This window comes from Cynocephalus volans, chromosome X (genome assembly GCF_027409185.1).
Source record: "Cynocephalus volans isolate mCynVol1 chromosome X, mCynVol1.pri, whole genome shotgun sequence".
NCBI classification, from domain to species: domain Eukaryota; kingdom Metazoa; phylum Chordata; class Mammalia; order Dermoptera; family Cynocephalidae; genus Cynocephalus; species Cynocephalus volans.
The window spans coordinates 171,000,930-171,014,988 of record NC_084478.1 but is presented as its reverse complement, the minus strand read 5'-3'; the positions used below and the strand labels follow the sequence as shown (position 1 = coordinate 171,014,988).

At 42.3% G+C, this 14,059-nt stretch overlaps 1 protein-coding gene across 1 annotated transcript; it reads left to right on the top strand.

Annotated features, from left to right (window-relative positions):
* The first annotated feature begins 3,844 nt into the window (after window positions 1-3,844).
* SMIM9 (small integral membrane protein 9) lies at window positions 3,845-5,210 on the top strand. The gene is made up of 2 exons (XM_063085010.1): window positions 3,845-3,986; window positions 5,077-5,210. The coding sequence occupies exons 1-2, from the start codon at window positions 3,845-3,847 to the stop codon at window positions 5,208-5,210; spliced, it is 276 nt and encodes a 91-aa protein (XP_062941080.1).
* The last annotated feature ends 8,849 nt before the right edge of the window (window positions 5,211-14,059 follow it).

Below are 14,059 nucleotides of genomic sequence, written 5' to 3'. Positions count from 1 at the left end.
AGCTCTCTCTCAGCTCTGCCATCCACCATGTGACATCCTGCATCGCTGTGTAGAGTCACTACTGACAAGGCCTTCACCAGATGTGTCCCATGGACTTTGGATTTTCCATCCTCCACAACTGTAAGTATTTATTATTGTTTCTTTACAAATTACCCAGTTTCCGGTATTTCTGTTACAAACAACAGAAATGGATGAATACAGAAAATTGGTACCAGGGGTAGGGTTTGCTTATAGCAAACACTTGAAAATGTGTTCAGTGGCTTTTGAAGTGGGTGTTGGGTAAATGTTGGAGGAGTTTGGAGGACTCAGAAGAAGACCAGAAGATGAGGGAAAGTTTGGAATTTCTTAGAAATTGGTTAAATGGTGGTAACCAGAGTGCTAATTGAAATATGGACATTAAAGGCCATACTGAGGAGATCTCAGATGTAAATGAGAAGGGGCTTTTTGGAAACTAGGGCAAAGATCACCCTTGCTGTGAATTAGCAAGGAGCTTGGCTGCATTCTGTCCATGGCCAAAAGTTTTATGGATTGTGGAACTTAAAGGTGCTGACCCAGGGTATTTGGAAGAAGAAATTTCTAAGCAGCAAAGCATTCAGGAAGCCGCATGGCTACTTGCAACAGCCTACACTGAGTTATGGCAGAAAAAGCATGACATAAAGCTAGAATTTATAATTAAAAGGGAAGCAGAATGTAAAGATTTGGAAAATTTTCAGCCTGGCCATGCGTCAGAGAAGCAGAGAGTACTTCAGGAGAAAAATTCAAGGGTATAGCCCGGCAACCATTTGCTAAGGAGATTCGTACAGAAGAAAGGGATTATCAAGAGAAGGGGAAAAAGACCCTGAAGGCATTGCAGAAGTCTCTGCAGGGACAGCCCTGCTATCATAGGCCCAGAGGCCTAGGAAGACCAAATTGTTCCGGAGAACAGACCCGGTGTGCCCCTGCCCTGCACTGACTTAGGACACTACTGCCTGCATCCCAGCCACTCCTGCTAGAGCAGCCTTGCCTCAAGTGGTCCCAAGTGTGGCTCTTGCCACAGCTCTGGAGAGTGCACAGTGGAGACTTTGGTGACATCCATGTGGTGTTAAGTCTGCAGGCTGGCAGAATACAAGAGCAGCAGAAGTGTGGCAGCCTCCACCCTGATTTTGAAGGATGTATGGAAAAGCCTTGGGTCCCAGGAAGAGATCTGCCGAACCGAAGGAGTCCCTGCATAGAACCTTCACTACTGCAATGCCAAGCAGAAATACGGGGTTGGAGTTGCAGCAGAAAAACCCTACCAGGGCCATGCCTAGTGGAACTGTGAGAATGGGACCACCATGGAGACCCCAGACTTACAGAGCCACCAGCATGCAATGCCAGCCTGGGAGAGCTCAAGCATGGCCTCAGACCAGGAAAGCCATAGGAGCAGAGCTGCCTGAGGACTTATGGACCCAACCCTTGCACCAGTGTACAGAGAATGCCAAACATGGAGTCAAGGTACATGACTTGCCAATGGTAAGATTTAACGCCTGCCCTGATGGACTTCAGACTTTTTAAGGACTTGTTACCTCATTCTTTTGGGCTATTTCTCCATTTTTGAATGGGAATATGTGTCCTATACTTGTCCCACCATTGTATCTTGGAAGTAGACAACTTGTTTTGATTTTGCAGATGGTACCTTGAGACTCTGGACTTTTGAGTTGAAACAAGTTAAGACTTTGGGGATGAAATGAATGTATTTACCTGTGAGAAGGTAATTTACCTTTGAGGACCAGGGTGGAATGCTGTGGATTGAATTGTGTCCCCCAAAGTCCACTGTGACAGTGTTAGGAGAGTGGGAAATCTTTTAATGTAATTGAAAGGTGGGCCTTGAAGAGGTGATTAGATTGTGTGAGGACCATGCCCTAGTAAACGCATTAATCCAACTGATGGCTTAATGGTGGTCATGGGCATGGTTCTGAGGACTTTAAAAGGAGAGCCAGTGAGGAGGTTAGCTCTCTCTCAGCTCTGCCATCCACCATGTGACACCCTGCGTCGCTGTGTAGAGTCACTACTGACAAGGCCTTCACCAGATGTGTTCCCTGGACTTTGGCTTTCCCAGCCTCTGAAACTGTAAGCATTTATTATTGTTTCTTTACAAATTACCCAGTTTCCGGTATTTCTGTTATAAGCAACAGAAATGGACGAATACACTGGGGAAGGGTCAAATGCAGCAGATGATGCCATAAGAGGTTGAAGAGTTCTATTTGGGTCTTCAGCAACCTCAAACTGAGGCCTACTTTGTTGGCTTCTTTGGATCTCTTGATGCTAAGTCAATTTTCAGGTAAGTGGCTTCCCAGTGGTCATGGGTGTCTTTAAGCCCTATCAAACGGTGGCTGAGTATATCAGTTACAAATGTCCTGAGTAATAGAAAACACGAATTATAATGGCTCAAACAAGGATTTATTTTTCTCATACCAAGCAGTCCAGAGGTGAACAGAGTAAGGTGTCAGTTTGATGGCTTTGAAATTATCATAGCTAGAGAACATATGTCATTTTCTTAGCCTTTTCTTCATGGTCACAAGATGGCTGCCCCGACTTCAGGCAATGTTTCTTAAACAATGTTTAGAGCAGCACTGAGGGAAAATGGTAGCTCTATGTCTTTTATTAAGACAGCAAAAAGCCTTCCCAAAAACTACTCGTCAAATTTCCATTGTGTGTTCTTGTCCAGAGCTGTGTCACATAGCCATACCTAGCTGCAGGGTTGGCTGGGAAAGGGAGGTTCAGCTTTTCCGGATTCTCTCATTGGACATAGTAAAAGAAAGGGGGAATGGAATGACTGCTGGGTCATGCAACAAACAGCATCTGTCAAAATCTACCATTCATTCACTCATTCAAAACCATGTTCATTGACCATCTGAATACCCTAAATACCTTACGTGCTGGTACTGCTCAGCCGTGAACAAAACAGACAAAAATTTCTGCACTGAATGGAGCTTACATTATAGTCAGGAGAGACGTATAACAACATAAACAATTAAAATATATATTATACTATATTCTGGTGAGTTTTATGGAGAAAGATCAAGCAGGTAAAGCAATTTAGGAAGTTTGTGGGAGAATGGTACAATTTTAGTAAAGGGATCTCAGGAAAATCCTCGTTGAGAAGGTGATATTTGAGCACCTGAAGGCGAGGGAATAAATTATGAGAATATCTGGAGGGAAAGCAGTCCTTAGAGAGGGGATAGCAAGTGAAAAAGCCCCGAGGTAGGAACATGCCCAGCTTGTTCAAGAGGAAATGAGCCTGAGTCGGAGTGTTCAAGAGGGATCTAGTAGGATATCAGGTCAGAGAAGTAACTAGGGCATAATGTGACCTAGAACTTCACGAGACCTCTGTGGCTGCTCAGTGGGGAAGAGGCTGAAGGGAGGCAAGGATGGAAGCAGAATTCTGGGAACGTTTGGTAGGGAACGTTGACTGGGCTTTTCTGATGAATACGGTGTAGGAGTGAAAAAGAAGAGTTAAACACGATGCCACAGGTTTTGGCCTGAACAGCTGCAAGAGTTTCTAATTGAGTCGGGGAGTGTGCAAAGGGGATCAAGTATAGGAGGGAGTGTCAGGTATCTGACCTGATGGCACGTGCTAAAGTTCTGTTGTGTGTTGGTTTTTAGAGGGGGTGGGATGTATTTTGCTTTGGAAACTGACCATATTCAGGACACACCCGTGCAAATCGGTGAATTATCCTTGTGTTGATGACAGGTTTTGAGAAACCACCATTTTCTAAGTTTTCAGACAAAACTACGTTGGAAAGAGCTCAGGACTCAGCAATCTCCCCTTGGCAGAGCGAGCTAGGAGAACCAGCTCTTCAGCCATACCTGAAGGCGGGAGTCCATGGAGTTCCAGAAGCTTCTGAGCATTGGATTTCTGCTGTGCTCTCTGACATGCCTCTCGTTGGAGGTGGTGGTATCTTCTCCTTCACCTTTATCTGCCTTTGAAATACAAGAAAAGGCAGGACTGAAACCACGCTCAGGGGGTGTGTTTGCAGTTAGGATGAATCCTCCTGTCTCCGTACAGCATCAGATTCGTGTCTCAGGTCAGGAAAAACTGGTTCCATGTTCAAAAATAATGTTCACGAGAAAGCAAACTATTCTTGTTCATTTCCATTTAGTTCCACAAGCATTAATCTACTTACCTTGTACCGAGCCCTTTGCTAAACTACGTGAATTAGTAGTTGAACAGCCCGTTATCAAGGAGCTCACAGATGGGCAGACAAAGCCACAGATGCCAACCTTCCATGGAATATGACAAATGCTCCCAGAGGACAAAGGGATAATTAAAATTGTGTGCGGGGAGGGAAGACTTGACAAAGGAGGTAAAATTTAAAATAAACCCGATGGTCCACTGATCCACAGCCTAAGGGCTTCCAAAGCAAGCCCTGCTTCCAACATGCACACACATGTCGCTGAGATCGTTTCTGGAGCTCCAGCTCTGCAAAGTGTCTTGCCGGTGAGCGGTGAGCAGTGAGCACTCTCCACTCCACGCTGCAAACACTCCTGTTTTCCCTGCCTCTTTCCTTGGGGTCAAGTCACAGTGCCATCTCCTTCCTCCCCCACTTCCAACATCTCCCGTCTTACCTCGATCAGCAGAATTCCCCCCAAGTTCCTTCTCCCAGTTGCTCTAGCCCCTTCCTCCTCTGCTCCTATGGCTGGTGGCCTTCTGCTTTCTCTTCCCAGAACACTCACTCCCCTCAGCCTCCTGCAGAATTCCCAGACATACTCGAGGCAACAACACTTTAGTAAAGACATTCTTGTTATCAATTCATGCTCCTCTTTCACAAAGTTCCCCATATACTCAAAACAACCCTGAAGATATCTCGGGCAGAGATTATTGTCTCTATTTGACTTATGAGGAGCCAAAAATGATCTGAAGATACATTTTTTTAATAAAATGTATACGCCTTGAATATCTTAGAGGCAACATAGCAAAGTAGTTTAGAACATGGGCTCTGGGCAACCGTCAGAACATAAATCTGTGACAACTATTTGAACTTGAACTCAGGTTTAAATCCAAGCCTCATCATTTACTTGACCTCTCCTCAATGAATGTCTGTGTTCTTTCTGCAGGAAAGCCTAGGTCCTGGCTGAGCAACTTCAGCAGTTACTTGCAGCATCTGATCAAGACCTTCGTACCTCCAGCAGCCATTTTTGCTTTTTTTGTCCCCGCAGCACTAGCAGGGATCCTCTGCGGCCTCATGTAAGCTGCTGTGGGAAAAGGAGGCGGGTGAAGTGAGGGAATGTGAGGGGGAAGGGGTAGGGGACAGAAACAGTCAGGTTCCCCACAAACCTGCACATCTGCAATTAAGGGAAAGATTTAAGGAAGGGTATTCTGAGAGCGAAACTCTGAAAGACCATGTGAACCCTTTTTTAAAAGTCTCCTTCACTTTCTCTTTTTTCCTCCAATGTGCCCCATCCATTACCAATGACTGACAGGTGACATATAATAACCAGTGTTTGCAACTGATCATTTCTTTTTTAACTTTATTAGCTCTTAATTTTCCTTTCCTTTGGCTCAGAAACTATACATGGAAAATACATAGTTAACTGTGTTCTCATTTGCCTGAAAATTTACCAAACTACTTATCTACATAAATCATGTGAAACCAAAGAGATTCCTGAAGAAAACAAAATAGTTAAACGAAATTTTGTTAATTTAGTTGGTGTTTACCAAGAGATGACCACTTGCCTGTCTCTATCCTGATTGCTAGAGAGACAGAGAAATAACACAATGAAATAACTACAAATGATCAGTGCTTTGGTGGGAGACAGAGTTCAAGTGGGGGAAACCTATGAAGTTGGTCAAAAAAGGTATTATAAGAGATGAGGTACAGGAATAGTTGGCCAATTTGCGAGAAAAACAGAGTGGAAACGTGGGATCCTGTAGCATTTAAAAAGCCCAACTGCTTCTCAATTGCACGTGTGAGATGGGAGTATTCAAACTTTACAACCTAATAAAGTGGCTGGGGGCAAAGATCAGATTAAGGGTGTGGCGTCACCTATGGCTCCTGATAACCTCAAAACGATCACAAGATCAAGAACCGTGTCTAGGAAACGACCTTGGGTATGGTTACTGTCACACAGAACTGATTGGAGGCAAATAGATTAGAAGTCAGCCAAGCTTTTGAGAGAAGCTTATTGTCAAAGAAACCATATGCCGGAACTCAACGACATGAGCTTTGAAGGCCCCTAGGAGGGCATGCTCCCCAGCACTCGCTTCAGAAGCAGCCATAGAGGATATGGACAGGAAGAGCCTCCCACAGGGCGGACAGTGGGCCAGGGAGCTCCTCCTAGAACGTCGGCTCTGGGTGTAATTAATGTCTTCCCAGCAGGATTCCAGGATTACTAGAGTGTGACCGCTATGTGTCACCCATTCTTCCTCTTTCCAAATGGGAATGTTTATGGTGGTTATCCTCTTCCTGCCCCACCGTTGTTATTAGGGGCAGATAACTTTAGTTTACAGGTCACTTAACCAAGCAGAGCCACAACCAGACTTGACAGAACCAAACATCACCCAGATACTCTGGACTTCGTGCTGGACACAGTGATGAATGGGATTTGAGTCTTGGGAAAAGGGTGTGCCACAGGTCCGGCAGCAGACAGGGAGACAGGAGTTTAGTGTTCAGGGTATTATGAGGGATCAAAGCCTGTGGAAGGTAAGAGGAGGAAGGGAACAATCAAACTGCCTTGCAAGCCCTAACAAGCCTCGGTTGACCCTATCAGGGTTGTCTCACATGAGCCTGAAATGGCTGGACCTCTGTAACACCACCTCAATTAGTTATTGGATGTGGGCTGCCCCAGGAAGTACCAGATAGCTTTTTGCAGCTGAGGCAAACTCTGAAATAGCTAAGAGCTGCAGGCTGTCTACCGACGGCACTCTCAGCAGCTAGAGAAACAAGGCCTCTCTTGAGGGGGAATCTCGTGGCATATGTCTGCATGCACTACAGGGTGACTATGTTCCCTGTATGAAAGGAAAAGCAAAACAGATAATGGGTAATCAGAAGTAGACTGTGAGAGAGGCTGGTTGTATGTTCACCAATCCTGTTCCTTCTTCCCAAGCACAAAGGAAGATTGAATTTCCCAACCTTCGTGCAGTTAGGCTGGTTCCATGGGACTGAGATTTGGCCAATGAAGCATGGGCAAAAGTAATGTATGGCACTTCCAGGCCTGGCCATAAAAGGTCCTGCACAATCGTTCATGCCATCTTTGTCTCTCTCACACCTTCACGACTTGAAGTGAAGGACTCCAAGATGGCAGAGCCACATGATGGAGCGAGCTCAGACCCCTGAATCACCTGGTGGAGGAGATCGTGAGCTACATCAAAATGAGACGTGAGTGAGGGATAAATTTTTATTGTGTTAAGCTACTAAGATCTCAGATTGTTTGTTACTGTGGCTGAGTGTCACCCCGATTAGTATACTTAGTAACCAACTGCGGAAGCCAGGACTCAAATAAAGATAGGTCTGATTCGGTATCTTTTAAGTCATTGTTACTCATATTCTGGCCAGTAGGCCAGCTGCACCAGAGGAATTTGAAGTATTTGCTAAACATGCACATTCAGAGGGACTTCTGTGGAGGTAAAGCAGGTAACATGCTAGGAAGAAATAATTCCTTCTTGGAAGAAGATGGCTCAACCTGAGGAGAAAAGCCAATGAGCCCTTGCTGGAAACAAGCAAGGTGACTAGTGAAGGAAACATCTTTGGACCCAGTTGAGCGCCAAGTGGAAGCCTAAGAGGTAGGTCTGAATGGATAAGCATACAGGCAAGCCATATTGTCAAGAAACAGTGTGTGGTGAGGCAGGAAAGTAAAGTGTGAAACTTTATTATGCTCAGACCTACAGCTACTACTCTCAGTTGGCTGGGGAGCAGTAAAGGCTACAAGAGCCCTCTAATAATACACACAGCTCAGCTTCAGCAAGAGAATTTGTTAATATAAAATACAGCATTGGTTTCTCCCCATACAAATCTCCTGTAAAGAACTGGTCCAGTAAGAGTTGATCTCATTGGACAGGAACCAGCACCGGATCTATACAAAGTTACTATACAGAAAAGACAAGAAATGTATAAGAAAAAAAAATGGTAGATGAACAGTGCTCGTCAGAGAAATATCTTAGAGCAAATAAAAATTCTACACTAACGCATCACATAAATTTTTAAAACTTCATATAAAAATCACATCTATAACGTACTAGCTATAAGAGGAAATACAAGAGGGCAGGCAAGAAATAGCAAAACAAAAGAAGAAAATGGAAATTAGATGGAAAAGCCCAAGAGAGATGTGAAATACAAAAAGTAAAACTATCACAAAAATGAAGCACAGAGGAGAAGAGACACTGATTTTTTTAAAAAATGTGTAGAAGAAGATCTGGAAAACAAGATTAAAAAGCAAGCAGTATTAAAGAGGCTAGTGAAAGTAAGATTCGAGAAAGAATAATAGAGGCAGGAGACACATAATTGATTTCTTTGATGAAGAGAACCAGAATAATCCAACAGAAAAAATACTTAAAGTTATAATTTTTTAAATATCGCAGAAATAAAGGAAGACTTGAGTCTACAGTCACAAAGAGCACAGCAAGTCCCAGGAAAAGTTGTCAGTGGGTACTGGGGACATAGTAGACTCTGAGTCACACTCGCGGAGTTCTTAATCAACACGTTTCACAGTGAGGATTGCAGACAGCTGTGTGCCTCCTTCGCCCCGTGGACTCACCTAGAAAGCACTAGCTGCAGCCGTAATGCAGGGTCAGGCTCCAGCTCATGACCTGACATCGCCAGCATGGAAGCCCGGTTAGTCTCCCAGCACTCTGGAAGCAGACGTAGCAATCAGGAGGACTGACTGGCACTAACAAGTATACAAAGGTACACGTACAAGGAATTTTTAGTACCATTTATAAAGCGGGAAAAAATGGAAACCATTAAAATGTGCATCAGTTTGGGACTGGCTGGAGAAAGCACTGCACATCCATACACTGAGTACTATAGAGTCGCCAAAACACTGACGTAGAAGGATTAATTATGTGAAAACATATTCATGAAATATTGCTGAGTGGAAAAAGCAAATGATAGCAGAGGATATTCAGTTTAATTTAATTTATTTTTAGAAATGAAATGTACACGGGGAAAGCCTCTAAGGACCTCACCCAAGTATTAGGCATCGGTCCTCTCCTGTGGTGGTGAATTGGTTGTTTTAATTATTGTTGTTGCTGTTGTTACTTAATTTCCTTTACATTCTTGTCTATCTGCCCTTTCTGATATTTCTACAATGAACTGTATTGTTTGGTTAGTACCTTTTTGAAAGATACTTTAAAAACAAAAGACAAAACTCGATCTGACCGTACTTCTACTACTCCCTCCAATCCCAACGGTACTAGAAACCTTCTTTTCTCAAGTCATCAAAGCATTTTGTCTGTATGAAATCACTCGGTTCATAGTAAGAGGGGCAGCTTTCTAACGTCCAGTCTTGGAAAAGGTGATATAATGACACAGTAACTGTGTGCAGACCAAGACAGTGTACAGGAATTCAAAGTTAGTTCAGCATTCATCATTTTTTCTTCTTTTCCCAGCATTATTGTACAGGAACCAGTCCCATGAAGAGCTAGAAGATTCCACAGGGCAAGTGTGGTGTTTGGCTTGCCAGGTTCCAAGAATGGAGATGGTGTTGTTCCCTTAAAATGAGGAAGTGTCTGTTGGTTAAAATTAAACTGTCTCCCATCTGAAATTATCTTTGTCTTCATTGTCTCCTTCAAAAGATGCAATTGAAAAACGTGAATGGCCTTATTACTGTTTTAATTATAAAAATAATACAGATTTATTGCAAAAACATTTCAGAAAATACAGAAAGAAGAAAAAGTACCAATAATCCTAGCACCCGGAAATACACGCTGGTAACATGTTGGTGTATCTCCTTTCAAACTTTTTTTCTATGCATATATCACCAGTTTCTCAAAGTCTGTTCTGTGAAACAATAGTTCTATTTTAATAACTATTATGAAACAATACGGCTCCACGGTCAGTTAAGTTTGGGAGATGCCAGATTAAACAAATTTAAACATATTTCTTTGCTGCAAGACTTCTAAACACATTTAACAGGCTAATACGAATGTCCACAAGGTGGTATAATATGCAGCATTTCCCAAACTAATTTGAACATAATTAATGTAATGGATATGACAAAAGTCATTTAACCACCTCCCCATATAATAATTATTTGAGGTGTTTCTATTTACTCACTATTACAAATGTAATGCAGGTAATAGTTTTCAAAGTTATTAATTTGCTTTCCTCTTTTGCTGTTCTGAGTTTGAAATCACTCATTCAACAGACACTTATTGAACACCTACTGTGAGTCAGGCACTGTTCTGGGCAGGCAATAAAACAGACACTAATCCCGGCTCTTATAGAGCTGCCATGCTAGTGGGAGGATTGGGATCATTCAAACAGCACCAGCAGCAGGTATTTCAGGCAGAAAGCACAACCGCAAAGGTGCTGGGATAACAGCATCCCTGGTATGTTTGAGTGGCAGCAAAGAAACCAGAGTAAGCAAGGGGCAGAGTAGGACCTTGCTGACCACTGAAAGGATTTGGACTCTTGTTGGGGGCAATAGGGGAGCCAACAGAAGGTTTGGATCAGAGAAAGGATATGATTCGTTATACCTTTTTAAAGGGCCATCTCAGGTGCCATGTTGAGAATATAAGGGAGCATGGACAGAAGCAGGGAGACCAGGCTGGCAGTTGGCAACAGAGTTGCAGGAGTGTCAGATTCAGGAGATTTTGTGAAGGGACAGCAGACAGGATTTGATTATGGGTTGCATGAGGTGTGGGAGAGAGAGGGAGGCTTCAAGGATGGCTCCCAGGTTTTTGGCCTGGGAGTACAAAAGGATGGAGTTGTTATTTATTGAGCTGGAGAAAATTGCAGGAAGTTAGGGATTTACTACAAAAAAAAAAAAAAAAAAAAACAAAGAGGAAGAAATACTGAAGTGATATTCTAATTGATGACAAAAAAAAAAAAAAAAAAACAAAGAGGAAGAAATACTGAAGTGATATTCTAATTGATGCTCAGGTGAGATACAGTTGGCTGCCGCATGGCCTGTCATGTGGCCTGCTGTGAACTCAATAAAGACTAGGAGTGTTGTTTAGATCCTCTGTCTCTTTCCTTGTTTATTTTCCATCTGGATGACCCATCCATTGTTGAGAGTGGGGTATTGAAGTTCCCTACTAGTATTGTATTGCTGTCAATTTCTCTTTTCAGTTCTGTTAATATTTGCTCCATATATCTGGGTGTTCCAGTGTTGGGTACATATATATTTATAATTGTTAATCCTCTTGATGAATTGACCCCCTTATCATCATATAATAACTTTCTTTATCTCTTGTGACAGATTTTGACTAAAAGTCTATTTTGTCTGAAATAAGTGTATTAGTCCATTTTTGTGTTGATATAACAGAATACCTGAGACTCGGTGATTTATAAAGAAAAGAGGTTTATTTAGCTTATGATTCTGGGACAGCTGTATCTGGCACAGGCCGCAGGCTGCTTCTACTCATGGCAGAAAGTGTCAGGCAGCCAGCAGGTACAAGCAGATCACATGTCAAGAGGGAGCAAGAGAGAGAGACGACATGCCAGGGTCTTTTAAATAACCAGCTCTTGTGGAAACTAATAGAGTGAGAACCCATTCATTACTCCCCCATCTAGCAAGAGCATTAATCCATTCATGAAGGATCTGCCCCCATGACTCAAACAGCTTCCAGTACTGCCACATTGGGGATCAGATTTCCACATGAGTTTTTTGGGGGACAACACATCCAAACTCTATCAGTAAGTATGGCCACTCCTGCTCTCTTTTGGTTACCATTTGCAAGGAATATGCTGAGAGTACATATTAAGTGTTGTCACTGTACACAAAAATGGAAAATACGTGAGGTGATGGATGTGCTAAACAACTTGATTATGGCAATCATTTCACAATACATATGTATATCAGTCATAACATTGTAACCTTAAATACATATAATTTTATTTGTTAGTTGTAACTCAACAAAATTGAGGGGAAAAAACTAAAATGGCAGCAACAAAAGAACTAGAAGTGGTCAGCTAGGCCATGCGCTAGGTGGAGGATCTAACAGAGGCTTAATGTACTGCTCCGAGCTGGGAGCTGCCGAAAGATGATGGGCTGCATTAAAGGCCAACAGGGGACAAGACAAGGGGGAACAAAAGACATCCCTGTGGACACTAGTGTGTGCCAGCTCACACTTGCAAGCTGAAGTGAGGGGGCCAATTTCCACCCATAGCAAAGTATAAGCTGCACGCTCCTTATCCCATACACCCAGACGCCAGGAGGAGACTCATTCTCAACAAAGACTACCTGCAGTGACTGTTTATCAGTTTACACTATGCTTTCAATCAGATTCATATTTACTTAAATTCTTTTCCACTAACCAGCAGGTGGGAGATTGGGAAGGAAGTCAACCAGTTATAATAAGACAGAGGAGCTGCATTTTTTGTGAACATCTGAGTTTTGGTGTTAGTAGCATTTGGGAGCCTGTTACTGAAACAGAAATTTGATGAACATTCTTACACATAGCATTATAGTCTTAATATTCTTGTCCAAGTTGTGTCATAATATAAATTGCTGAATGTGGAATTGTCGAGTTACAGGATTCAACCATATCAAGGCTTTTGGTTTTGTTCCACATAATGGTTGTATCGATTCACACAGTTCTCCCTCCTCTGTCCTTAACATTGTGTTATTTCCTTGGTTTTCGTTACTTTTTGTTTGCCAATTATATTTGACAGTACATTATTTAATTCTACCTGTATTATTTAAGTTCTTGAAGTGTTCCTCTGCTTGGTGCCCCAGAATTTTTAAGCTTCTTTTTTCGAGGTGTAACATACATAGAGAAAAGAGCACAGATCATAAGTATACAGTTCAAAGAATTACCATAAAGTGAAAAAATGTGTCCTCCTCTTCCCCCTCAGCATCGCCAGTTTCTCCTCACCCCCCAAAGTAACTCCATCCTGTCTTCTAACACCATAGCCTGGCCTTTTAAAAACTTTATAAAAACTAAGCCATACATATGTATTCTTCTGTGATTTTCTCCTTTTACTTGCATTATGTTTTGAGATTCCTCCATGTTGCTGCTTGTAGTTGTAGTTACCCACTTCCACTCATTTGGTACAACGTCCTGTCATATGAAGAGAACTCTTCTCAGTTAGACTGTGAACTGTAGAAGGACATTTGTATTGTTTCTAAATAAAGCTTCCACAAATATTCTTGCACATGTCTTGTAGTGCACATGTATGTTCTCTAGCGAAAATACCCTATGGCTGAATGGCTGGGCCAAAGGATAAGCAAATATTTTACTTGATGATACAATACCAGGTTCCCAAAGCCTTTGCACCCACCAGCAGTATGTGAAAGTCTTCATTATCCCATATCCTTGCTAACATACAATAACATCAGCTTTTAGTTTTTTGCAAATCTGGTGGGTGAGAAATTATGTCCTATTGTTTTCATAATCTGTATTTCTTTGATAACTGATGAGATTGAAGACCTTTCCATGTGTGTCTAGATCATTCGTCTTTCTCTTCTATGAAATTCCTGTTAATGGATTTTGCCCATTTTTCTAACTAGTCGTTTTGCTTATTCTTTATTGGTCAGTAGGAATTCTTTACATATTCTGTATACTAATCTTTCGTAGGCTATGTATGTGGAATATACTGTCTCCCAGTTTGAAGATTGTATTTTCAGTCTTAATACAATATGGTGTATTTTGATGAGTGGAAGTTCTTATTTTAATGTGGTCATATTTAGCAATCATTTTCCCCTATGTTTATGTTTTTCGTTTTGTTTAAGAAATCCTCTTCTACCCCAAAGTCATAAAAGAATTCTCCTATGTTAGTTAGTGGTCCTGCAGAAAGTAGATTAGTGACTGCCAGGGACTGGGGGAGGGGAATGGGGACTGGCTCCTAATGGGTACGGAGTGTCCTTTGGGGGCGATGAAAATGTTCTGGACTTATGCTATGATCTGAATATTCGTGTTCCACCAAGATTCATATGT